The sequence below is a fragment of the Bos indicus genome, chromosome 16 (genome assembly GCF_029378745.1).
Source record: "Bos indicus isolate NIAB-ARS_2022 breed Sahiwal x Tharparkar chromosome 16, NIAB-ARS_B.indTharparkar_mat_pri_1.0, whole genome shotgun sequence".
NCBI lineage: Eukaryota > Metazoa > Chordata > Mammalia > Artiodactyla > Bovidae > Bos > Bos indicus.
The window spans coordinates 36103338-36128534 of record NC_091775.1 but is presented as its reverse complement, the minus strand read 5'-3'; the positions used below and the strand labels follow the sequence as shown (position 1 = coordinate 36128534).

Here is a 25197-nt window from a genome sequence, read left to right as displayed (position 1 = left end):
TATCATGTGATATTCCTTCTTTTCCTTCTGCCTCATAAGGAACTATTTATGCAGGCTTGATTGGCAAACATACAGGAAGTGTTGGAGAGGTAGGGATCAACCTCCTTGCCAACTTTAGAAAAATTTGAAGCATATCTTCACCTGAGTCAGCTTTGTCTCCCCAGATCCTGGAATCAAATTTTGGTCAAAGAAAAGTAACATAAAAAACCCATAAGAGTAGGTCATTGGCTTGGAAATGAGCCCCTTCTGAGCCCAATCACTGACTCTTATTAATATTTGTACATCATTTGTTATAATTCATTTATTCCATAATTCAAGTTGAATTCCCTGGAAACAAATGAATGTTATTCTTGCTTCTGAATCTCAGTTTCTCTAGTTTTCTATTATTGCCAATAAAGGCAAGTTGGTGTGCCTGACATACAGTGAGGCTAAATGAACCAAAATGTCAGTTTGGAGCAGAGGAAGGTTTATTGTAGGGCCATGCAAGGAGACTGGTGGCTCATGTCCAAAAAACCATGAACTCCCTGAAGAGTTTCACCAAAGCATTCTAAAAGGCCAGGTGAGGTAGAGAGGGTAGGTGGTGGTCACAGGGTATATGATCAGCTCATGTACAATTCTCTGGTTGGTTGATAGTGAAGGAAAGGGTGGTGTTGCAGGGGTTAACATTCAGTCCTTAGGCTCAAGGAGGTCTGGGGCTATGTACTCATGATCATCAAGTAGCTTCCATTTGGTGTGCAGTTTTCACATCTGTTAAAAAAAGACTCAGGAAATGTGCATCAGTTACTGTTATCTAGGTAATTCAGAGAGGAGCTAAAGCAGAAGTTATGGGGGAATGGGCTTCCCCGGGAAGGCCCCATCAGTTATATCATTTCCCTATATTAATTTCACTGATCTTCTGCTGTTTAGATTGCGGTTTGCGTGTCCTGTTGTCTTTCTCCCTGGGCTGTTTTCCCAGTGTATACAATAGAATATTACTCAACTATAAGAAGGAACGAAGTTGGGCCATTTGCAGGGATGTAGGTGGAACTAGAGCCTGTCATACACAGTGAAGAAAGTCAGGAAGAGAAAAACAAACATTGTATAATAACACATGTATGTGGAACCTGTAAAAATGGTACAGATGAACCTATTCACAGGGCAGGAATAGAGATGCAGACATAGAGAATGGATGTGTGGAGACAGGGAGGGGGTGGGGGATGGGATGAATAGGGAGATTGAGATTGACATATATACACTGTCATGTGTGAAAGAGATAGCTAATGGGAACCTGCTGTGCAGCACAGGGAGCTCAGCTCAGTGCCCTCTGGTGACCTAGTTGATGGGATGTGGGGTAGGAGGAAGGTTTAAGAGGGAGGAGATATATGTATACAGGTGGCTGGTTCACTCCATTGTACAGCATAAACTAATACAACATTGTGAAGCAACTATACCCCAGTAAATAAGGAAATACAAGAAAAGACTAATTTCTAAATTACTTCCTCTACCCTCACTCCAACTTTCCTGACCCTCTTCGTCTCCTGATCAATATCCTTCTCCTGCCCTGTTTTCCATATGCATAAAAGAAGCAGTTATGATCATGGACTGTGTGTGTGTGTTAGTTGCTCAGTCGTGTCCGACTCTTTGCGACCCCACAGACTGTAGCCTCCCAGGCTTCTCTGTCCATGGAATTCTCCAGGCAAGAACACTGGAGTGGATTGCCATTCCCTTCTCCAATGATCATAACACTGAAAGAAAGAAGATTTTCACAAACCGTTCTTTTTTTCTTCAGTGAGACTTACTCAATTTAGCTTTTAATCCCTTTTATTTTTTTTTGCAACTGAGCAATTTAACCATTTGAAGAAATTTATTTTATTGTATGAACTTTACTGTTAGCTTACAGTTTTTCTTTCCTTGATACAACTTATTACTATTGCCCTTACTAGATATTATTTTCTTAAAATTAGAGTATAATTGCTTGACAATGTTGTGTTAGTTTCTGCTGTACAATAAAGTGTATCAGCCACATGTATACACATATTCCGTGCCCCCTCTCCACTGCTTGGACCTCCCTCCCATCCCCCCACCTCATATACCTCTGGCCCCATTATCAACCTCCCCTACCAGAGTGATATGTTGTTGTTATTGTTTAATCGCTAAGTCGTGTCCAATTCTTCTGTGACCCCCCTGGGCTGTAATCCACCAGGTTCCTTGGTTCATGGTATTTCCCAGGCAAGAATACTGGAGTGAGTTGCCATTTCCTACTCCAGGGGATCTTCCCAACCCAGGGATTAAACCTGCATCTCCTGCATTGGCGGGTGGGTTCTTTACCACTGCACCACCCGGGAAGCTCTTGTGACTACACAACTGTACTAATAGGTCCCTTACACACTGCCCAGGTGCAAAGCCCTCTCCTTATTCCCACATCCACCGGGGGCTGCTGTGACCCCACCAGCCTCACATCTCAGAGCTTCTCTAGTTTAGTATTTACCCTCATCCAGCATTGAATCCTGTCTCCCTGCTGACTTCTTTGCTACTGTTTCTTCTAAAATCTTGCACAGAGTCCACTGGATCTGTTTTTTGGTATGCAAAATTTCCAGTGTTTTCTCTTTACTTAGTGCATTGCCCCTCAGACTCCTGATCTTAGCTTAAACCTAAGGACAGCAACAGTCTTACAGCCTTCTCCCACAGCACAAGCATCTCAGGATTGGGAGTTGCCATGGTATCCTTACTCTACACTGCAACTTTCAGCCTGCAGCTTCTGTCTCCGTTTTTATCTGTAAATCCTTTGAGGCTACTGACACTACTTTATCACCTCTGTCCCCTCATTGTTGTCATCAATCAACCTCTAGGCCATTTCCACCCAATATTGAAGACTTCACACCTAATCTTTTTTCTATATTCCAGCCCTGCCATTGCCTTGAGTGACTATCAAAGTTCGCATTATTGTCCTAGCCAATTCCCTAGCCTCTCAGTTCCTTGGTTTCTGTACTTTCAATCTTCCACCTCCACTGTACTTCAGCCTCCGAGTCCTATGATGACATTCTGGACCTTGACACTGTCATTCCACAGAACTGCCTCATCTACAATAATAATGTTGGATATGGGGCTCTCTGTTCAAAACCTCCTGACTTCCTAACTCTCTCATTCAGTTGCTTCTGCTACATCTGTTCTTCACAAGGACCTCCTACCTCCTCATTCATAAGCCTTTTCTGTTTTCCTTCCTTCCTATCCAGTTTAATTACTATTGTCCATCAATCCAACTAATACTTCAACTCCTTGCTTTCTATTCCAACCACATGGCTGAATCCCACTCTGCTTGATTCCAGTGGTTTTCTTCCTTTCCATAGATATACATAGGTGGCTTGATTTGGTTACAAATTTTACTTAAAAATGTAATCTCTCCTATTCATTTATAAATTCAACAAATATCAATCCAGTATTTATTATGTTTCAAACACAATGCTTTGGGCCAGGGATAAAATGATGAGCAAAAACGGTTTGCAGCTCAGTGGGGTAAATAGATATTGATTACAGGATTACCCTAAAGATGTAAGCTTTCAATTGTGATAAGCACTTTCTATTAGTTTCCTAGGGCTGCCATAACCAAGTACCACAGGCAGGTGATTTAACAAAAGACATTTATCATTTCACAGTTCTGGAAGCTAGAGGTCTAGAATCAGGGTGTCAAAAGGGTTGGCTCCTTCTCAGGGCTATGAGAGAAAGATCTGTTCCAGGTCTTTATCCTTGGCTTGTAGATAGCTGTCTTCTCCCTGTGTCTCTTTATATCATCTTCCCTCTGAGAGTGTCTCAGTGTCTGAATTTCCCCTTTTTTATAAATATGCCCATCATATTGGATTTAGGGGCAGTCTAGTGACCTCATTTTAACTTAATTACTTCTGTAAAGACTTTGACTCCAAATAAGGTTATACTCTGAGGTACTGGGGTTAGGGCTTCAGCATAAGAATTTCATGTTCATTCTTGTGCTCAGTTGCTCAGTCATATCTGATACTTTGCAATGCTATGGATGGTAGCCCTCCCCACCAAGCTCCTCTGTCCATGAGATTTCCCAGGCAAGAATACTGGAGTGGATTGTTATCCCTCCTCTAGGGGATCTTCCCAACTCAGGGATAGAACTCACATCTCCTCAGTCTCCTGCTTTGCATGTTCTTTACTGCTGAGCCACCGGGGAAGCCCTATATCAATTTGGGGAACCAGTTCAACCCTTAATGCTTCTCAAAGGAAAAGTCTGTAGTGCTATGAGAACTCATAAGTAAGGGGTTTGAGGTCATTACAGTAGCTAAAGGAGGCTTCTTTTAGGAAGTAAAGCTGAATGGAAACTTGAGGATGAATAGGCATTTACTAGAAAGAGAAAAGAGGAAAAGATTGTTCACCACTGAAATCTTTTGGTAAGGGAGAGCATGGTGAGAACAAGCAGCTGAAAGAAGGCTAGCAAAGCTGAGGTGGGAAAATGATATGATCTCCATGATTTAAAAATGTTATTGGGAAAATCTTAGACCTACAGTGATGTCATGTTTCTCTGGGAGGATTATATTTGCTGCTGTTAGGTGCTTGTGGTTACCAGCAATCCTGGATGGACACAATCCAATCAGTGCTAGAGAAGAGTCTTAGACCTACTTTGGTCCCTTTGATCATTGATTTATTTCCATTTGACCTTATTTCTTAGATACTTATTGAGGGTCCTAACCCAAAGCCTGGGCATTTATTAAACCCTCCTGAGCAGGATGTCAGGGTATGTATCCTAAACTCCAGATTTTGTCCTTGTAGCATCATGGGTCTATCAAAAATTCTGTTGAAATTCTTTGCCTCCTTTGCCATCAGTAGATAACCCTAGGTGTGGCTCCAAATGTCAAGTTCACTTGTCTGGGCTTTCTTTTTCTCTTAGCAGAAGAGTTCATTCAAATGGCCTATTTCACCATTACACCAAATGACAGCTTGTAGAGAATCAATGGCCAAGAAGTCGGATAAATGCTAATAGAATAGAAGCAAACTTGACATTAATCAAGCAGAATGATTATGATAACTAGCAGCAGAATGGTGAAAATGAGAAGAGATGGATAGATGGAGAAAAATTACAGGGTAGAATTGGCAAAACTTTGAATGGATTGGATGTGGAGAATGAAAAAGTGCCACAGATGACTCTTAGATTTCTAGCTTGAGCAACAGGATGGGTGAAATGCCATTTTCTGAGATATCCCATCCATTCCCTGTGAAGAGAACTGACATGATTTGGGGCAAGGATCACAAGTTTCAATTTGTATCTGTTGATTCTGAGGTGCTTTGAGACATTTAAAAAGCTACATCAATTAAATATCTATATGTGTTGTATTGGTATTCAGTCACTAAGTCGTGTCTGACTCTTCATGACCCCGCGGACTATAGCTTGCCAAGCTCCTCTGACCATGGGATTTCCCAGACAAGAATACTGGAGTGGTTTGCCATCTCCTTCTCCAGGGGATCTTCCTGACCCAAGGATTGAACCCACATCTCCTTGTTAGGAGGCAGAGTCTTTACCAATGAGCCATCTGGGAAGCCCTTAAACATCAATATGCATGAGCGCAAAAAAAGAGATCTGAGTGGGATATGTAAGTTTCTGCATCACCATGGATGTAGAAGATGGACCACAACGTATGCTTAAGAAATCCCAACACTTTGGTGGGTGTGAAAACTGATACAGCCATTATGGGAAAAAGGATTGAAGTTCCTTAAAAAGCTAGGAATAAATTTACCACATAACCCAGCAATCCCACTGCTGGGCACATACCCTGAGAAAACCACAATTCTAAAAGACATATGTACCCCAATGTTCATTGCAGCAATATTTATAATAGCCAGGACATGGAAGCAACCTAGATGTCCATTGACAGATGTGGTACATATATACAATGGAATATTACTCAGCCATAAAAAGAAATGAATTTGAGTCAGTTGTAGTGAGGTGGATGAAACTAGAGGCTCTTATACAGAGTGAAATGCCAGGAAGAGAAAAACAAGTACTGTATATTAACAAATATATATGCAATCTAGAAAGATGGTACTGATGAACCTATCAGAGCATGGACCCGTGGACACAGCAGAGGAAGGTGAGGGTGGGATGAAGTGAGAAAGTAGCATTGACATATAAACACTATCGTATGCAAAACAGCTAGTGGGGAGTTGCTAAATAGCACAGGAAGCCCAGCCTGGTGCTCTGTGATGACATGGAGAGGGGGGATAGTGGGAGGGGAGGGAAGGGATATATATACATACACACATACATACATGTATTTATATATATGTGTGTGTGTATATCAGATCAGATCAGATCAGTCACTCAGTCGTGTCCGACTCTTTGCGACCCCATGAATCGCAGCACGCCAGGCCTCCCTGTCCATCACCAACTCCCGGAGTTCACTCAAACTCACGTCCATCGAGTCAGTGACGCCATCCAGCTATCTCATCCTCTGTCGTGCCCTTCTCCTCCTACCCCCAATCCCTCCCAACATCACAGTCTTTTCCAATGAGTCAACTCTTCGCATGAGGTGGCCAAAGTACTGGAGTTTCAGCTTTAGCATCATTCCTTCCAAAGAAATCCCAGGGCTGATCTCCTTCAGAATGGACTGGTTGGATCTCCTTGCAGTCCAAGGGACTCTCAAGAGTCTTCTCCAACACCACAGTTCAAAAGCATAAATTCTTTGGTGCTCAGCCTTCTTCACAGTCCAACTCTCACAGCCATACATGACCACAGGAAAAACCATAGCCTTGACTAGACGGACCTTTGTTGGCAAAGTAATGTCTCCGCTTTTTAATATGCTATCTAGGTTGGTCATAACTTTCCTTCCAAGGAGTAAGTGTCTTTTAATTTCATGGCTGCAGTCACCATCTGTAGTGATTTTGGAGCCCAGAAAAATAAAGTCTGACACTGTTTCCACTGTTTCCCCATCTATTTCCCATGAAGTGGTGGGACCGGATGCCATGATCTTCGTTTTCTGAATGTTGAGCTTTAAGCCAACCCTTTCACTCTCCACTTTCACTTTCATCAAGAAGCTTTTGAGTTCCTTTTCACTTTCTGCCATAAGGGTGGTGTCATCTGCATATTTGAGGTTATTGATATTTCTCCCGGCAATCTTGATTCCAGTTTGTGTTTCTTCCAGTCCAGCGTTTCTCATGATGTACTCTGCGTATAAGTTAAATAAACAGGGTGACAATATACAGCCTTGACGAACTCCTTTTCCTATTTGGAACCATTTGACTGATTCGAGTTATTGTACAGCAGAAACCAACACAAAATTGTAAAATAATTTTCCACCAATTAAAGAAAAAGAAACCCCAACATTTGATTGTCCTTCTTTGCATGGGTGAAAGAGAAAAAGAGGAAATGGCTAGAGATGCATTAAAAAAACCAATAGAAAATGAAGGAAGTTTAGTGTTTCAAGAAGAAAGGTTAGTTAGCAGTATTGGAATGCTGCTGAAAATTCGTGATAATTAAATATAGATGGTGTTATCAAATTCAAGTTGCTCAGTAGTGATAAACAAATCACTGAAATCTGTATAAAGCTATTTAGGAGAGCAACACACTAAAGCTTCAAGAGACAATAAACAAAAAAGTCTTCATAATCTCAAAGTAGGGAAAGATTTCTTAAGCAGTATACCAAATGTATTAGCAGTAGTATAAAAGATTGATAATGTTACTGCTGCTGCTGCTAAGTCGTGTCAGTCGTGTCCGACTCTGCAACCCGATAGACGGCAACCTATCAGGCTCCCCTGTCCCTGGGATTCTCCAGGCAAGAACACTGGAGTGGGTTGCCATTTCCTTCTCCAATGCATGAAAGTGAAAAGTGAAAGTGAAGTCGCTCAGTTGTGTCCGACTCTTAGCGACCCCATGACCTGTAGCCCTCCAGGCTCCTCCAGCCATGGGATTTTCCAGGCAGGAGTACTGGAGTGGGTTGCCAATGCCTTCTCCAATAAATGTTACTACACGAAAATAAAGAGATTCTCATCATTAAAGAGGAGAAGGCAATGGCACCCCACTCCAGTACTCTTGCCTGGAAAATCTCATGGATGGAGGAGCCTGGAAGGCTGCAGTCCATGGGGTTGCTAAGAGTCGGACACAATTGAGTAAATTCACTTTCACTTTTCACTTTCATGCATTGGAGAAGGAAATGGCAACCCACTCCATATAGTCTTCTCCAGCACCACAGTTCGAAAACATCAATTCTTTGGCACTCTGCCTTCTTTATTGTCCAGCTCTCACATCCGTACATGACTACTAGAAAGACCATAGTCTTGACTATATGGACCTTTGTCAGCAAAGTGATGTCTTTCCTTTTTAACATACTGTCTAGGTTTGTCACAGCTTTTCCTGCCAAGAAGCAATCATCCTCTAATTTCATGGCTGCAGTCACCATCCGCAGTGATTTTAGAGCCGAGGAAGAGGAAATCTGTCACTTCTTCCACATTTTCCCCTTCTATTTGCCACAAAGTGATGGGGCCAGATGCCATGATCTTAGTTTTTTTGTTTTTTAAATATTGAGTTTTAAGCCAGCTTTTTCACTCTCCTCCTTCACCCTCATCACCAGGCTCTTTAGTTCCTCTTCGCTTTCTGGCATTAGAGTGGTATCATCTGCACATCTGAGGTTATTGATATTTCTCCTGGCAATCTTCATTCCAGCTTGTAACTCCTCCAGCCTAGCATTTCACATGATGTGCTCTGCATATAAGTTAAATAAGCACAGTGATAATAAATAGCCTTGTCATACTCCTTTTTCAATCCTGAATCAGTCAGTTGTTCCATACAGGGTTCTAAGTGTTGCTTCTTGACCCTCATCCAGGTTTCTCAGGAGACAAGTAAGATAGGTAGGGTAGTTCCATCGCTTAAGATTTTTCCGGTTATTATCCACGCAGTCAAAAGGCTTTAGTGTATCCAATGAAACAGAGGTAGATGTTTTCTGCAATTCCCTTGCTTTCTCTATGATCCAGCAGATCACATTGTTGGCAATTCGATCTATGATTCCTCTGCCTTTTCTAAACCCAGCCTGAACATCTGGCAAATATAAGCTCTCAGAGGCTGCTGGTGGGAAAACACATTAGTACAAAATTTTGGAAAACAGTTTGGCATAATAAAGTTGAAGATACATAAACCTTTGACCAGAGAGTCCACTTCTGTGAATAAAACTCTAAAGAAAAATCATGCACACGTGTACCAGGATACATGTATGGAAATGTTCTTTACAGCTTCTTAATATTCTCAGGCCATCTTTTTACAATATTCACATACATCAAACCCTTATTCTGTATATCTCTAAACTTGTATAATAAATATATCAATTATATCTCAATAAAACTGGAAAAATAATATTGTCAGGCCAGAAACAACTCAAATGTCCTTCAACAGTAAAATGGTTAAATCAGTTCAGTTGAGTTCAGTCATGTCCAACTATTTTCGATCCCATGGACTGTAGCATGCAGACCTCCCTGTCCATCACCAACTCAGGAGCTTGCTCAAACTCATGTCCATTGAGTCAGTGATGCCATCCAACCATCTCATCCTCTGTTGTCCCCTTCTTCTCCTGCCTTCAATCTTTCCCAGCATCAGGGTCTTTCCCATTGAGTCAGTTCTTCGAATCAGGTGGCCAAAGTGTTGGAGTTTCAGTTTCAGCATCCGTTCTTCCAATGAATATTCAAGACTGATTTCCTTTAGGATGGACTGGTTGGATCTCCTTGCAATACAAGGGACTCTCAAGAGTCTTCTCCACAGTTCACAAGCATCAATTCTTTGGCGCTCAGCTTTCTTTATGGTCAAACTCTCACATCCATACATGACTACTGGAAAAACCATAGCTTTGACTAGACAGACCTTTGTTGGCAAAGTAATGTCTCTGCTGTCTAGGTTGGTCATAGCTTTTCTCCCAAGGAACAAGCATCTTTTAATTTCATGGCTGCAGTCACTATCTGCAGTAGTCTGTGAGATTTCATACAATGAAGAATCAAACAGAGAAAAAAAAAGTATCAACCAGTAATGAAAGGATGGCCTGGAGTTTATGTGGGATCATACGGATGATCTCACCAGCATACTAGTGAGTTAAAGCTGCTGCTGCTGCTGCTAAGTCGCTTCAGTCGTGTCTGACTCTGTGTGACCCCATAGATAGCAGCCCACCAGGCTGCTCGGTCCACAGGATTCTCTAGGCAAGAATACCAGAGTGGGTTGCCATTTCTTTCTCCAAGTGAGTTAAAGAAGCAGATGCAAAAAAAATACACAAGTATCAAAAGCACACAAATTAAATTATGTTGCCTAGGGATGTACACCTAAGTGGAAAAACTATAAAGAAGCCAAGTTTGGTTATCACAGAAGTCAGAATGTTTACCTCTAGGAGAAAGTTTGAGGATTGTAACTAGGGAAAAGTTGGGGGAGCTATAGGAGATTGGCAATGTTCTACTTTTTTTGATCAGAGTCAGTAAATGGTGTTTGCTTTTTCTAATTATTCTGTAAACCATACTTATGGTTTGAGGTCATTCTGTATGAAAGTTATATCTCATGATATGAAAGTTAAAAAAGAAGAAAAAACCTAAATCTTCCTTGAAAACTATATAGTTCAATCTTCAGTTAATCCTATTATTCTTGCAAATGGCATTTTCTACTTGTGACTAGGTTAATCAATATGATGACTAAGGCTATGGCCACACGTGATGTTGTACTTCAGTTCAGTTCAGTCACTCAATCGTGTCCAACTCTTTGCGACCCCTTGAACCACAGCACGCCAGGCCTCCCTGTCCATCACCAACTCCTGGAGTTTACCCAAACTCATGTCCATTGAGTCGGTGATGCCATCCAACCATCTCATCCTCTGTCGTCCCCTTCTCCTCCTGCCTTCAATCTTTCCCAGCATCAGGGTCTTTTCCAATGAGTCAGCTCTTCGCATCAGGTGGCCAAAGTATTGGAGTTTCAGCTTCAACACTTAGCCAGCAAAAATTCCCTATATTTGTGAAATCAGATAAAAATATGAAAAAAATTTGCTTTGATTTCCTAGGTTGGATCATTAAATGCATGCTTCCTTGCCAAGAGGAATTTCCAAGTTGACATATATGAAGCTAGAGAAGGTGAGACAATACTGAATAATGTGAGATGTGGTTCTGATTCTTTGACTTCTTACTCCTTTAGATTTTAAAAAGAAAAAATAAATTTTTAAGGTAAACTGTTAGACTTCATTAAAACCCTCAACTATCTAAATTTAATTTAATGCAAATTCATTACTATCTGTGTTTTCTTTAAAAGAGTTAACAAAGTCTTTTAATTTGGTTCAGATGGCACCCATTTTTGAGGTGTATATGCTCACCCTGTCTTAGGATATAAGAATTGTGTGTAACATGAGGTCTATCTACTTCCAATGTCTTAGATATCCGAGTGACTAAATCTGCACGTGGAAGAAGCATTAATTTGGCCCTTTCTTATAGAGGACGACAAGCCTTGAAAGCCATTGGCCTGGAAGATCAGGTACCTTGTGAATGCATTTTCCTTACAGAAGATAACACCTGTTGTTTTTCAACAACTGCATGGTCTTGATTTCTCTTAGTTCAAAGCAGCACTCAATGCCACAAAAATCACTGCATGAGAACTTGTTTTATAAAGGTTTTCAAACTTCTAAATTCACAACAGGGTGGACATTTCACACTTGAAGCACATGATTGGGGAGGGGGCAGAGCACGTTGTACGGCAGTGGAAGCTGTATCAGGTGGAAACCTGACTATCACTTCTGACACTGGGCCATCAACAATATGGTTAATCTTTGCCTTTTATTTGTGTGTGACCTGGGATGGCCTCTGGGGTGAGAGGAGGCAGGCTACATCCAGTCTTTTGACTATGTAGGTACTTAATCTCTTATCACAATTCTGTCCTCCAAAAAGCTCTGGGACTAGAAAGCTTTTTCATCACCCATTCAGCAGCAAACTTGACCTGATGCAGACTTTTTAAGCCTCTAAAAATATGTTTTACTAAAGAAATATTGTGTTATGGGGTGGCGCCCTAGACTAGTCTGTGTGTCATAAAGTATCCATATATGCACTCATTACCTATCTAACCTTTGAAAAGTTCTGAATTCTGAAACCAGTGAACTCTCAGTGTTTGGATAAAGATTGTGGGCCTGTTACAGATTTTCCTCATATAGACAGACTCAAGATTGTCAAATTTCTCGCTATCATGTATCTTGGAAATGTAAAGAGAAATAGTATATTTTTATTGACGGTATTTTTGTGAGAGTGTGTCCTTGAAATGATAAGTTCACGTAAGTGCTATTTGCATTTCCACATTTTTCTTAGGCGTGTGTAGGAAAACACTTTGCACTGCATTTCAGGAATCCTGTGATTTACTCCTCATTCTTTATTCTTTTGTAATCATAAAAAAAAGAACTTAATCTCTGACAGTGAACTGTTTCCTCATTTGTAATATTTGATTTAGGTACAGATAAACTTTAAAGTCTATTCTAAAATCTAAAGTTAAAAAAACCCCTAAAAACTAAAATTTGTAGGAGCATAGTTTTTATTAAATTTCTATCATACTGTGTTCCCATGGTCTTTTACATTATTTTTGATTTTTGGAAAATGTTTGAATAATCACACTTTAAAATCAATATCTATTTTATTGACATGATGCCACATTATGGAAATTGAAATAGACATCTTGATTTTATTTCAGGTTGTATCCCAGGGTATCCCCATGAGAGCAAGAATGATTCACTCTCTTTCAGGAAAAAAGTCTGCTATCCCCTATGGGACAAAGTCACAGGTAGGTTTACCTGGAGATACCTTTTTGTAAAATGGTAATAGCTAAGTCTAATATCTAGAACTAGCTACTTGCTTGCTGACCTTGTCTTTCTAGCCCTGTTTTGACATTGTTTGCTTGTTTAGAATTCAAAAATATATACTAGTTAATTCATAGGAGATGTTTAGAAACAGCCTAGTCCCTAATAAGCATTCAATGGACTTCCCCCATGGTTCAGCAGTAAAGAATCCACCTGCAATGTAGGAGCCTCAGGAGATACAGGTTCAATTCCTAAGTCAGGAAGATCCCCTCAGTTTAGATCAGTTCAGTCGCTCAGTCATGTCTGACTCTTCGTGACCCAATGAACCACAGCATGCCAGGTCTCTCTGTCCATCACCAACTCCAGAAGTGTACCCAAACTCATGTCCATTGAGTCGGTGATACAATCCAACCATTTCATCCTCTGTCATCCCCTTCTCCTCCTGCCCTCAATCTTTCCCAGCATTGGGGTCTTTTCAAATGAGTCAGCTCTTTGCATGAGGTGGCCAAAGTATTGGAGTTTCAGCTTCAACATCAGCCCTTCCAATGAACACCCAGAATTGATCTCCTTTAAGATGGACTGGTTGGATCTCCTTGCAGTCCAAGGGACTCTCAAGAGTCTTCTCCAACACCACAGTTCAAAAGCAGCAATTCTTTGGTGCTCAGCTTTCTTCACAGTCCAACTCTCACATCCATACATGACTACTGGAAAAACCATAACCTTGACTAGATGGACCTTTGTTGACAAAGTAATGTCTCTGTTTTTTAATATGCTATCTAGGTTGGTCATAACTTTCCTTCCAAGGAGTAAGCATCTTTTAATTTCAGGGCTGCAGTCACCATCTGTAGTGATTTTGGAGCCCAGAAAAATAAAGTCAGCCACTGTTTTCACTGTTTCCCCACCTATTTGCTATGAAGTGATGGGACCAGGTGCCATGATCTTCATCTTCTGAATGTTGAGCTTTAAGCCAACTTTTTCACTCTCCTCTTTCACTTTCATCAAAAGGCTCTTTAGCTCTTCACTTTCTGCCATAAGGATGGTGTCATCTGCATATCTGAGATTATTGATATTTCTCCCAGCAATCTTGATTCCAGCTTGTGCTTCTTCCAGCCCAGTGTTTCTCACAATGTACTCTGCATATAAGTTAAATAAGCAGGGTGACAATATACAGCCTTGATGTACTCCTTTTCCTATTTCCAGTCTATTGTTACATGTCCAGTTCTAACTGTTGCTTCCTGACCTGCATATAGGTTTCTCAAGAGGCGGGTCAGGTTGTCTGGTATTCCCATCTCTTTCAGAATTGTCCACGGTTTATTGTGATCCACACAGTCAAAGGCTTTGGCATAGTCAATAAAGCAGAAATAGATGTTTTTCTGGATCTCTCTTGCTTTTTCAATGATCCAGCAGATGTTGGCAATTTGATCTCTGGTTCCTCTGCCTTTTCTAAAACCAGCTTGAAAATCTGGAAGTTCACAGTTCATGCATTGCTGAAGCCTGGCTTGGAGAATTTTGAACATTACTTTACTAGTGTGTGAGATGAGTGCAATTGTGTGGTAGTTTGAGCATTCTTTGGCATTGCCTTTCTTTGGGAAAGAAGATCCCCTAGAGGATCCCACTCAACCCACTCCAGTGGGTTGCCTAGAGAATCCCATTAACAGAGGAGCCTGGTGGGCTACAGTCGTTGGTGTCTCAAAGAGTTGGACATGACATGATTTACATGCAAGTCAAGAAGAGACTACACTAACTAAATGTACCTTTTCTATAAGCAATAATTGTCTTCCTGTGGGTGAGTTGCTGAAGAACTTGCAACCTGGGGACAACGTAGTCCTATGAAAAGTTCTCTATGTTCACTATGAAAAGAACTCAGCCAAGCGATGGTAGGAGCACTCAGCTCTTACATTCAGAGAGGGAGGAAATCTTTCAGTTTCAGAGAAGAAAAAGTAAGGCTTGAAACAGATAGTTTGTTTAAATCTTCAATTGGCAACAAACTAGCATCATTCCAATCAAATGACAGTTTTTCTATGGGGAGAATTGGGTGAGACCAAATTTCTAAAAAATAAATTTTTAAGTGTCAGGTGTGTATCGGATGAGAAAGCTTGCAAATGCACTTTCAGATAACAGAATCTCACAGCGGTCAGCAGCTTTAGATGCATGGACTCCAACCACCTTGCTTTACAGATAAAGAAACAGGCTGCATGACTATGGGAGGTCAACATTAAGGGAGAAACTGGACAAATCTCCTTACAGACAACAACCAGTGAGCATGGTGTAGGAGGCCCTCAGAGGAGTGCAGGAAGTGCTGCTTAGTTACACTATTTTTTTTTTCTAAAATGATATTCTTCCCATAATAGGCATAATAGTCATTCCATCTTTCTTTTGGATTAATACTGATTGTGCTGAGGAAATTCCATTCATTGTATCCATCTCTTCCCTGGAGATTGGACCAATATAGTATGAATAGATCAAGGAGGAAAATATTGTTCAAAATAGCAGGGAAAGTGGATGAGAAGAGTGACTTGGACCTGAGACTAAAACTGACTTCCTTCTCCAAGTGAGAATGAGAGAAGGGTGAGGGAGAAACAGTTTCATCACCAGTGACTGCCCAGGAAGGTGAAAGTGTTGGTGCAAGTTCTCATTTCAAGGCCTTTAATACAGAAGAAGGAAATGATCCTTCTACATCAGTCCTGCCATTCCTCAATTCTTAAGAACTGAGCTAATGCTAAATTTATAGGTTTGCATCATTAGTTTTATACTGGAGTCGAAAATGGGCCCTCCTTATCTTTTAAGAACTGTATAAATTTGCTTTTAATTGGTCAATTCCATAACCTTTGGAAGTGCAAAGTCATCTCCATCACCCCAAGATTTCTTCCAATATCCAGGGAGTGTACGTGTTGGCCTCTGCTGCCTCTTGGTGTCCACTCCTTCTCCTCTAGTTTTGGTTATGTACCATGATGACCATACATGAAACTCATGATTTTTACCCATTTCCACATGCAAAATACATATTAATAGCCTTCCTCCTGGAACACAAACAAGATTGCAAGGGCAGAAGCAGCCATATTTGACCATGAGGTAACTTTACAGAAGGGAGCTACATGCCAAAGATGGTAGAGTAGAAAGGAGGAGGACGCTGATGAATTTGTGGATGTCCCTGAAATACCTCTAGATGTTTTTTTAAGTAGGGAAAAAAAAAAAAGTGTAGTTTATATAAGCAGCTGTGGTCAGGTCTCTGCAAACAGCTAAAAATATCCATGACTCATTACAGTATGTAAAGCTCATGGTAATTTGCACAGTGCTAAATAAATTATGTTTGAGGAAAAAAACATTCATGAATATACCAAAGACCTGGGCGGGTCATGGGGTTGCAAAGAGTTGGACATGACTGAGCAACTGAACTAAACTCGGGGGTCATGGAAGGCCCACGTTGTGCTGCTGCTAAGTCACTTCAGTCATGTCTGACTCTGTGCGACCCCATAGATGGCAGCCCACCAGGTTCCCCCATCCCTGGGATTCTCCAAGCAAGAACACTGGAGTGGGTTGCCATTTCCTTCTCCAATGCATGAAAGTGAAATTGAAAGTGAAGTCGCTCAGTCGTGTCCAACTCCTAGTGACCCCATGGACTGCGGCCCACCAGGCTCCTCCATCCATGGGATTTTCCAGGCAAGAGCACTGGAGTGGGGTGCCATTGCCCAGCAAACAATTCAGGAGTTCCTAGTGTATACAATTTGACTTCTGAAATCTTTTCTATACCCCCTACTCTGAGCCTTCTTCCCCTAGCTGTTATTTTTTCTGCCCTTTCTCCTTTGCTATGACTGTCTTGCTGATTCCTCTCATTTCCTTCCCCAATTGCCAAATATCAAAATATTCTCTAATATACAGAGCAGGCCAGAGTTCCCCCAATTCCTATTCTTAAACTCCTGTACCCAAAATAAAAAAAAAATGACACCTCCTTACTAGAAAACATTCTCACTTGAAGGTTATGTAAACACTTTTTCATAGCATATTTGAAAAAGTCAGCACTGCAACTATTGTCTTACAAATCTCCAAAGAAGATTATCCTATTGCCTTTAGGTTTTCTTAGTGGGTTTTTTGGTTACAAGAGTCACTTTACAGCTCTTTACTTGTTTGTTCTTCTTCTTACTTATTCTTCATAAGGTAAGCTGCCGGGGTCCAGCCCCAGCTGATCCAGGGTATTCGAAGGGGAGACAGCTTCGGCGACTATTTAAATATTCATCAAAGATATAAAGAGTAATAGAATGAAGATAGCTCAGTAGGAAAATTCAGTGGAGAAAAGAGGCTGAGTAGCTTGGTTTACGCGGGAGACCAATAAAACTTCAAGACAAGAAGTTTGCACCACTTACGTAGGCCACAGGCGTCCTTCCGTTCTCCCGAAGGAGAGGAGACACTGAGGCCTCCCCGGTAGGATCTTAGAAGCCCAGGCATAATTAATAAGCATGGCAGTTTCCGCGCTCCAGATGGAGACTCAGCCAGAGTGAGAAAGAGAGCGACATGGGGAGACCAGTATTTCGAGGAACTGATCCCCATTCTTTATTTTCCAGAGTCTTGTTTTTATACACTGAGATGTTATACAAAAGTCACGTGGGGATAGCAGTCCTGACTTTTATTAAAGTTAGGTGCTTCATACAAATGTATACAGAGGTCTTAGGGGTGTTACATCATCTTCTGGCCAGGGGGGCCTGCTGACAATTTATGACCCTCTCCTTGTGACAGTGGTCAGTCAACCAGAACACTTTTTTCTCCAAGGGTGATTATTCTTAAAACAGACGCCACCCAAATAAAGTTACATTCCTATAGGGTGAGGGTGTAGTGGGTTTTAGTTAAGGAAAGAATTTACTTAGCCTAAGGTCTAACGTGATTAATATCAAAGGTTAATACTTATTTCTTCTATATATTCATTAATGTGTGTAAGGGCAGGGGATGTGGAGACTTAGCAACAAACATTGGCTCAACAAATGAAAAACCCTTCACCAATACAATTTCTAATCAGCCCATTATACTTATACTAATAGTTTTCTAACTTTTCTAAGGAACCTGTTTTTAGAAGGTTTAAAGCATCTCATGCCTCTCACAGTTGGGAGGCTGTGAGCAATCACATGTGGCCGGACAAGCCTGTCAGGCAGGCCAGAGAACCTTCAGAGGAGTTTGTAGGTTAAAACACTCTGGTCATGCCCAGGAGTTTTTATTAACTGGAGCTCTAGGTTAACTCCTTCTCCAAAAGAGGTGGTGGGGGACAGCCCCCCATAAAGTCAGAGGTGTAGGGGAGAGCACAAAATAGTAAAGTAGGCAGGCTCTGGTTATGGGGGTAGATGCTCGGGAATTTCCAGGGGGACTCCTGAGGCTCGATCCCGCCTTTGCGTATGTCGAGCCTCCTTCCTCATGACCTTTGTCATGGGCGGAGTGCCTCACCCGGCCCCCAACAGTAAGCCTTTTAGAACATGTATTGGAGAAGTGAAGCTTGATGTTAGTGACTCTTAGTTATGATTATAATAGGAAACTGCCCAAAGATATGGAGCAGATTAGACCAGGACTCTCCCTGATCTTCTGCAGGACCAACATGTCTATCGGTTCCCAGATGATCAGCCCCAGTTTATCTCAACTAAGCCTGCTGCTAAGTCGCTTCAGTCGTGTCCGACTCTGTGTGACCCCATAGATAGCAGCCCACCAGGCTCCCCCGTCCCTGGGATTCTCCAGGCAAGAACACTGGAGTGGGTTGCCATTTCCTTCTCCAATGCATGAAAGTGAAAAGTGAAAGTGAAGTCGCTCAGTCATGTCCAACTCTTCGTGACCCCATGGACTGCAGCCCACCAGGTTCCTCCGTCCATGGGATTCTCCAGGCAAGAGTACTGGAGTGGGGTGCCATCGCCTTCTCCCAACTAAGCCTGATAGGAATCAACTGGCAAGGAAAGAATATTTTCCTTATGTTAATAAGACTTCATAATTTGAATGTTTCCTGGTATATTTAGAAGTATAACAAGTGTGGTTTCTGTTGAAATGCAAACATTAATAATGTAGAAGACTGGAAAACAGAACCACAAGGCAGAGAATTACGAAGTTCCTGTTAATTTTAATTTATGACAAAGACACAGGAAGCTCCTTCTCAGTCTACTGTTGCCACTTTAGCATGACCAAGTTATTTTTATACCAAGTATAGATTTAGCTGTTAATTTTATATGCCTATATTTGAATGGGATCAAGATGAATAAAAGACCATATTTGTGTTAAATGTTGTAATGTCCCATAATTTATGTGCTTTAAATTTTTAAAGCAATGGACTTGTCCTGAATTGCAAGACTGCATTATGACTTTCATGAGCCCTAAGTGAATAAGAGTAAGTGAAGTCGCTCAGTTGTGTCTGACTCTTTTCGACCCCATGAACTGTAGCCCACCAGGCTTCTCTGTCCATGGGGTTCTCCAGGCAAGAATACTGGAGTGGGTTGCCATTTCCTTCTCCAGAAGATCTTCCCAACCCAGGGATTGAACTTGGGTTTCCTGCATTGCAGGCAGATGCTTTAACCTCTGAGCCGCCAGGGAAGCAGATAGACACTTTTGCTTTGTGGGACCTATAAATCAATAAATATTAAAAATTAGACTATATGAGCACATTGATATAAAGATTACATTAAGCTTTAATATAATCCAGACTGGATTTATTCTTATCTTTTAAAGAATTAATATATATTCATATTCTTATATTTATTTTTTCTCATGATTTTGAAATAAACTAAAATTATTTTCATGAACCCCTAAAAGTATCATAGGCCCTATGCACTGTTTGACTGGGTCTCATGGAACAATCGGCCCTGTGAAGTCAGAAACAGCCAGTACATGTCCCATGTACTGGAGTCTACCTATTCCTAAAAACCCTCACCCTGCCACAACCACACCACACATTCACACAGGCTTTCAAATTGAAATGAAAATTTCAAAGTAGTTTCTTTGGGAAATGGTACATTTATTCTAGTAATGCTGTCATTTCTGAAGTTTTTTTACACACCTTGATTTGGAGACCTAAGATGAATATTTGAGATTTATGTTTGATAGTTAAAACTATCTTAATGAAACAATATTTTAGGTACCAAAAAAAGATTTGTTTTTATATAGTATCAAACTTGGAAAAAGCCTATGTTTAAACCTGAACCTTGTATTGCATGTATTTGATTAAAGTGTTTACAGAAAAAAAGGTTACTTAGTTAAATGGTTGTAAAGCTGAGCTTGCAACCTTCTGATAAATAATTAGTATTTTCTATTGCTAAGTGAATAACATAGAAGCATATTTGCCCATTCTCCAGAAACAAATAGTATATACTATATTTTTCTTGCAGTATATTCTTTCTATAAGCAGAGAAAATCTAAACAAGGATCTATTGACGGGTAAGTCTAATGCTTTATTCACCAGCCCTCATTTTCAGCAAAGCACATGAGACTAATCTCGTCATATGATTAATTGAAACTCATTTACCATTTCATCGTAGGGGTTATTAAGAGCAAGACTATGTACAATACAAAGTGTTTCTTTAAAAATACTGGTGGTACATCTTCCAGCATCTCTTTTTCATCTTGCTGCTGCTGCTGCTAAGTCACTTCAGTCGTGTCCGACTCTGTGCGACCCCATAGACGGCAGTCCACCAGGCTCCCCCGTCCCTGGGATTCTCCAGGCAAGAACACTGGAGTGGGTTGCCATTTCCTTCTCCAATGCATCAAAGTGAAAAGTGAAAGTGAAGTCACTCAGTCGTGTCCGACTCTTAGCGACCCCATGGACTGCAGCCTACCAGGCTCCTCTGTCCATGGGATTTTCCAGGCAAGAGTACTGGAGTGGGGTGCCATTAGTAGTTCTACTATCTTGTAAATCAGTCAATCCCTCTCAACGCATTCCAGCAACCTCTGACTCTTGGAGAGCAGAGGTTCCTGTTATTTATCTGTGTTTCTCCACAGTTCCCTACCCAGGGTGAGTTTGTAACGTATCTGTTGAATTGAACTGAACTGAACTGGGAGGAGGAGTGAAGGGGAAGGTCACTCTAGTTGATTCACAAGGGCTCAGAAACAGGGTTTAGTATTCGTCTCAATTCCATTTCTTTACTTGTACGACTGACTTTTGGATGAGTAGATACATGGCTAGATTGCTTTATATATTCATGCTGATCTTAAGAAAAGAAACTACAAGACAGCTTTCAAAAATAATAGAAAATATCTTTGATGTGTTAAGCACTATGTTAATAACTGCTTTATATTGCATCCATTTGTATAACCCTCCAAACAACTCTGTGAAGTAAGAATGATGTTTATCTCAGTTTTGTACATGATAAAGGAAGCTTAGAGAGGGCCACAGTGCAACAGGTTACACTGTTAATAAGTAGCAGAATCTGGATTGAACCTGAGTCTGTCTATTCCAAAGTCCATGCTTTTAACTATTACAGTCACTGCCTCCAGTAATATAAATGAAACACTGATAATAAGGAGCTAAAACATGGGGAAGATCCATCTGGCATACTCCCCCATTTTTCATTAGGTACACACTGCACAGCGTACAATTTCATAAATGGCATAAATATGTTAATCAAAAGAATGCTGAACCTCTTGACTTCTAAACCGTTTGGCATATAAAGTTCTTTTACACAGCTCTTATTCCTATACATGGCATCAGATTGTGAGCCACCTATTCCACTGATAAATGCTCATTCCTTCTGATAGCACAGCTCCCCTCTGAAAGTACTGTAACTAAATCATTATCCTGCATCAGCTTTTCATGTAGGGTTGTTTCATGGTTTACTGTCCTGTGGGATGTTAATAACTGTTAAGTAAAACAAACATAAAAAGGATATGTGGTCAGGTAAATTTGATAAACTTAAAACCTGCATTGGACTTCCCAGGTGGCCCTAGAGGTAAAGAACTCATCTGTCAATGCAGGAGACATAAGAAATATGGATTCAATCCCTGGGTCAGGAGGATGCCCTGGAGGAGGGCTTGGCAACCCACTGCAGTATTCTTGCCTGGAGAATCCCATGGACAGAGGAGCCTCATGGGCTACATTGGGGCCCAACAAGTTGAACACAACTGCAGTGACTTAGCACACACACAAGCAAACCCTGCATCAAATTAGTTTTAAAAGTTCTAGGACTTCCCTGGTGACCCAGTGGCTACGACTCCATGCTCCCAATGCAGGGGGCCCAGGTTAAATCCCTTGTCAGGAAACTAGATCCCACCTGCCACAACTAAGAAATCCCACATGCTGCAATGAAGAGCTGGTGCCACCAAATAAATACATAAATAACTATTAAAAGTCTTTTCTTACAGTACTTTCAGGGCCTTTATTATACTAGTCTGCAGTGTGGATTTTCCAGGGCAATGCTGTCTAAGATGTGACCACAAATGCCAGCCATATGCATAATTTAAAACCTTATATTAATCACAATAGAAAACCTACAAAGAAATTGACAAAATTAATTTTAATAGTATATTTAACCTAATATATCCAAAATATTATTATTTCAATATGTAAGCTATGTGAGAATGCTGCTGCTGCTACTGCTAAGTCGCTTCAGTCATGTCCGACTCTGTGCGACCCCAAAGACGGCAGCCCACTAGGCTCCCCCATCCCTGGGATTCTCCAGGCAAGAACACTGGAGTGGGTTGCCATTTCCTTCTCCAATGTATGAAAGTGAAAAGTGAAAGTGAAGTCGCTCAGTCGTTTCCGACTCCTAGTGACCCCATGGACTGTAGCCCACCAGGCTCCTCCGTCCATGGGATTTTCCAGGCAAGAGAACTGGGGTGCCATTGCCTTCTCCATGTAAAAATGCTACTCATGAGACATTTTACTCCTTTTTTTTTTTTAAACTAAGTTGTGAAAACCCAGTGGTTGCATCCCATCTCCATTCAGAACATCCATATTTTAGGCATTCAAGAGCCACATGTATCTGGGGACCAAGACGGCATAGTCAGAGGGTCAGAGTGTGAGCATTTCTGTAATGACTGTGACCACAGAACAGTTATTTCAGTTATCATAGGACTAGTGTCCCATGGAAAATTCTTTGAGCTGCATTTCTCTACATTTAATTTGAAAAAAAAATTACAAAAAGGTTGATTCCACAAACACATATTGTGTTTGTCAAAGATACCCATAGTGGTTTGAGTAAACTCTGATTTCTCCAAGTTATTTGTCAAAAGATTTCTTAAACATCGATAAGTCTTTGGCATATCTCGAATTTCAATATTCTAAAGCTTCCAATCCTGTGTTCAAGAATCTTAAAGTCTGCAAACCCCAAATCAAACTTAAGCAAAGCAGAACAACAACAACAACAAATACAAAACCTGAGATGAAAAGGAGAGATGGGTACAGATAGAAATATTGAATTCAAAGTCAGACTTCTGGCTTATTTTTCCTAAATTCTTTACTTTGTGTGATCTTAGTCATCTCACTTTTCCCTCCAGAAGCTCAGTTACTTCATTTATGAAATGAAGAGTTTTAAAATAAACTCTCTCTGAGGTCTACCCCAGCTCTAACATCTACATTCAGATTTGTGGCTTTAAGAACAATAAATAGCCCCTAATTATAGATCTCCTGCTCATGAGAAAAACATACTTAAGAAAATTAAATTCACTCTATAGATTTTTTAGCAGGCCAAAAAAGCACTAAAATAATTTGATTCTATTTATTAAGAAGTTTCCAGTCTTCTTACTCACTTTCCCCTAACTATTTGATACAAAAAGATCTATATTTATATATCAGTGATCTATATTTATAACAAACTGAGTCAGAAGTCTAGAGGACTTGCTAAAAAGAGATACAAAGTCAGACATAGTATGAAAAAAGAAGTTTGACTGAATATTTCCAATCACAAATTAAGCCTTAATTTGGGAGTAACTTTAAAATATGTGATGATTGCTTCTTTCCTAGGGTGCCAACAATTACAGTGATGCAAGAATATACATAGTTAGTTTTTTTTTGAGATGGAGACAGTTGATTTTTATTTATCTCTTTTACTACCAGATTATCCTTAGAACATTTGCCAAACAGTTGTCAAATCACATTTTAACTAATTGATGTTTACATTGTTAAGTATCTCTATCACACCAGTCTCAGAAAATGATTAATTCAATTTAAGTGAAATAAGAATTGGAATTTCATTTCCATTAGTTTTCTCTCTTTGTTTCTTCAGCTGTTGAGAAATACTCCAATGCAAAAGTGCACTTTGGCCACAGGCTGGTGAAATGTAATCCCGAGAAAGGAGTGATCACAGTGCTTGGGTAAGAACCGGTCAGCCCTTTGACTTCACAGGTGAAGGGTTGAAGTGGAGAACTGTGCCTGTAAACTTTGCTCTTGACTTTTTTGAAAGAGTTAAATGATTACTAACAGGGTATTTCAAGTAGTTTCTACAGTCAAGTAACTTTATGTTGATCACTAGCCCCAGTATTCTTCCTGATTCTTCCGCTCATTCATCTTCTTAACAGTATTCTAGACTGGTAACCATACTCTGCTTCTAACACTCTCCTAACTTGAAACAGATAACTCTCCACTGCTCTGCTTCTCCTCTCCTCTTTCTGAATACTATTTGTCTGCCTCCGCTTGGCTGAGCCCATTTCCTCTCAAGTTCCAAGACTCATATCCCACTTGGGGGAAATATCTTGGATTCACAGTTTGTTCAACAACTACTTATAAATTCACATTTCTATTTGTAATAATAACCCTTATTTCAATCTTAATATTAATTTTCCTTTAAGCACCTTTGCAAATACTTCTTGCCATAATCTCAAATGTATCTAAAATTTCAAACATCTATTAGTCCTCCTCCTAACTTCCCTGGTTTGTTGTTGTTGCTGTCTAGATGCTCAGTCATGTCCAACTCTTTGTGACCCTGTGAACCGTAGACCACAGGCTCCTCTGTCCATGGGATTCTCTAGGCAAGAATAGTGGAGTGGGCTGCCGTTTCCTTCCCTAGGGGCTCTTTCCCACCCAGGGATCAAACCTGTGTCTCCTGCATTGGCAGGCAGATTCTTTACTACTGAGTCACCTGGGAAGCTGACTTACCTAGTACTTTTAACCAAATAATTAAAATCATTCTTGACATACCCCGTTCCTTATTTTCTCCCATTTGATCTGAAAACATTTCCCAGTGTCTCGTACTTCCTGTCTGCCTTAGAGCCTATGTCGTCCTTCTTCCTGAGCACCACAATCCTTGGGATCTCCCCCCCACACGTAGGCTACTAAGGTCACTTTGTCTCCATTTCCTCTCCCTTCTGCACTGTGGCTCCTCTGCAACGTTTCTACTCCTAAGTAAGTTGTGTTAAAGTACTACTCTTCATACACCACCTGCCCAATGGAAATATATTGTTTTCTCCCAGCTGCCATAATAATGTATTTAAACCGTGCATCTTAACATTCAAAATCCTCTTCTCCTCCCTCTCCAATTGT

The 25197-nt window shown here is 40.7% G+C and overlaps 1 protein-coding gene across 1 annotated transcript in view; it reads left to right on the top strand.

Moving 5' to 3' along the window:
* The window catches only part of KMO (kynurenine 3-monooxygenase), a 71417-nt gene that overhangs the window by 15043 nt on the left and 31177 nt on the right, over positions 1-25197 (top strand). The window contains 5 exon segments of the mRNA XM_019976476.2: positions 11004-11073; positions 11370-11467; positions 12665-12754; positions 20114-20162; positions 23945-24032. Coding sequence (XP_019832035.1) covers positions 11004-11073; positions 11370-11467; positions 12665-12754; positions 20114-20162; positions 23945-24032 — 395 coding nt within the window.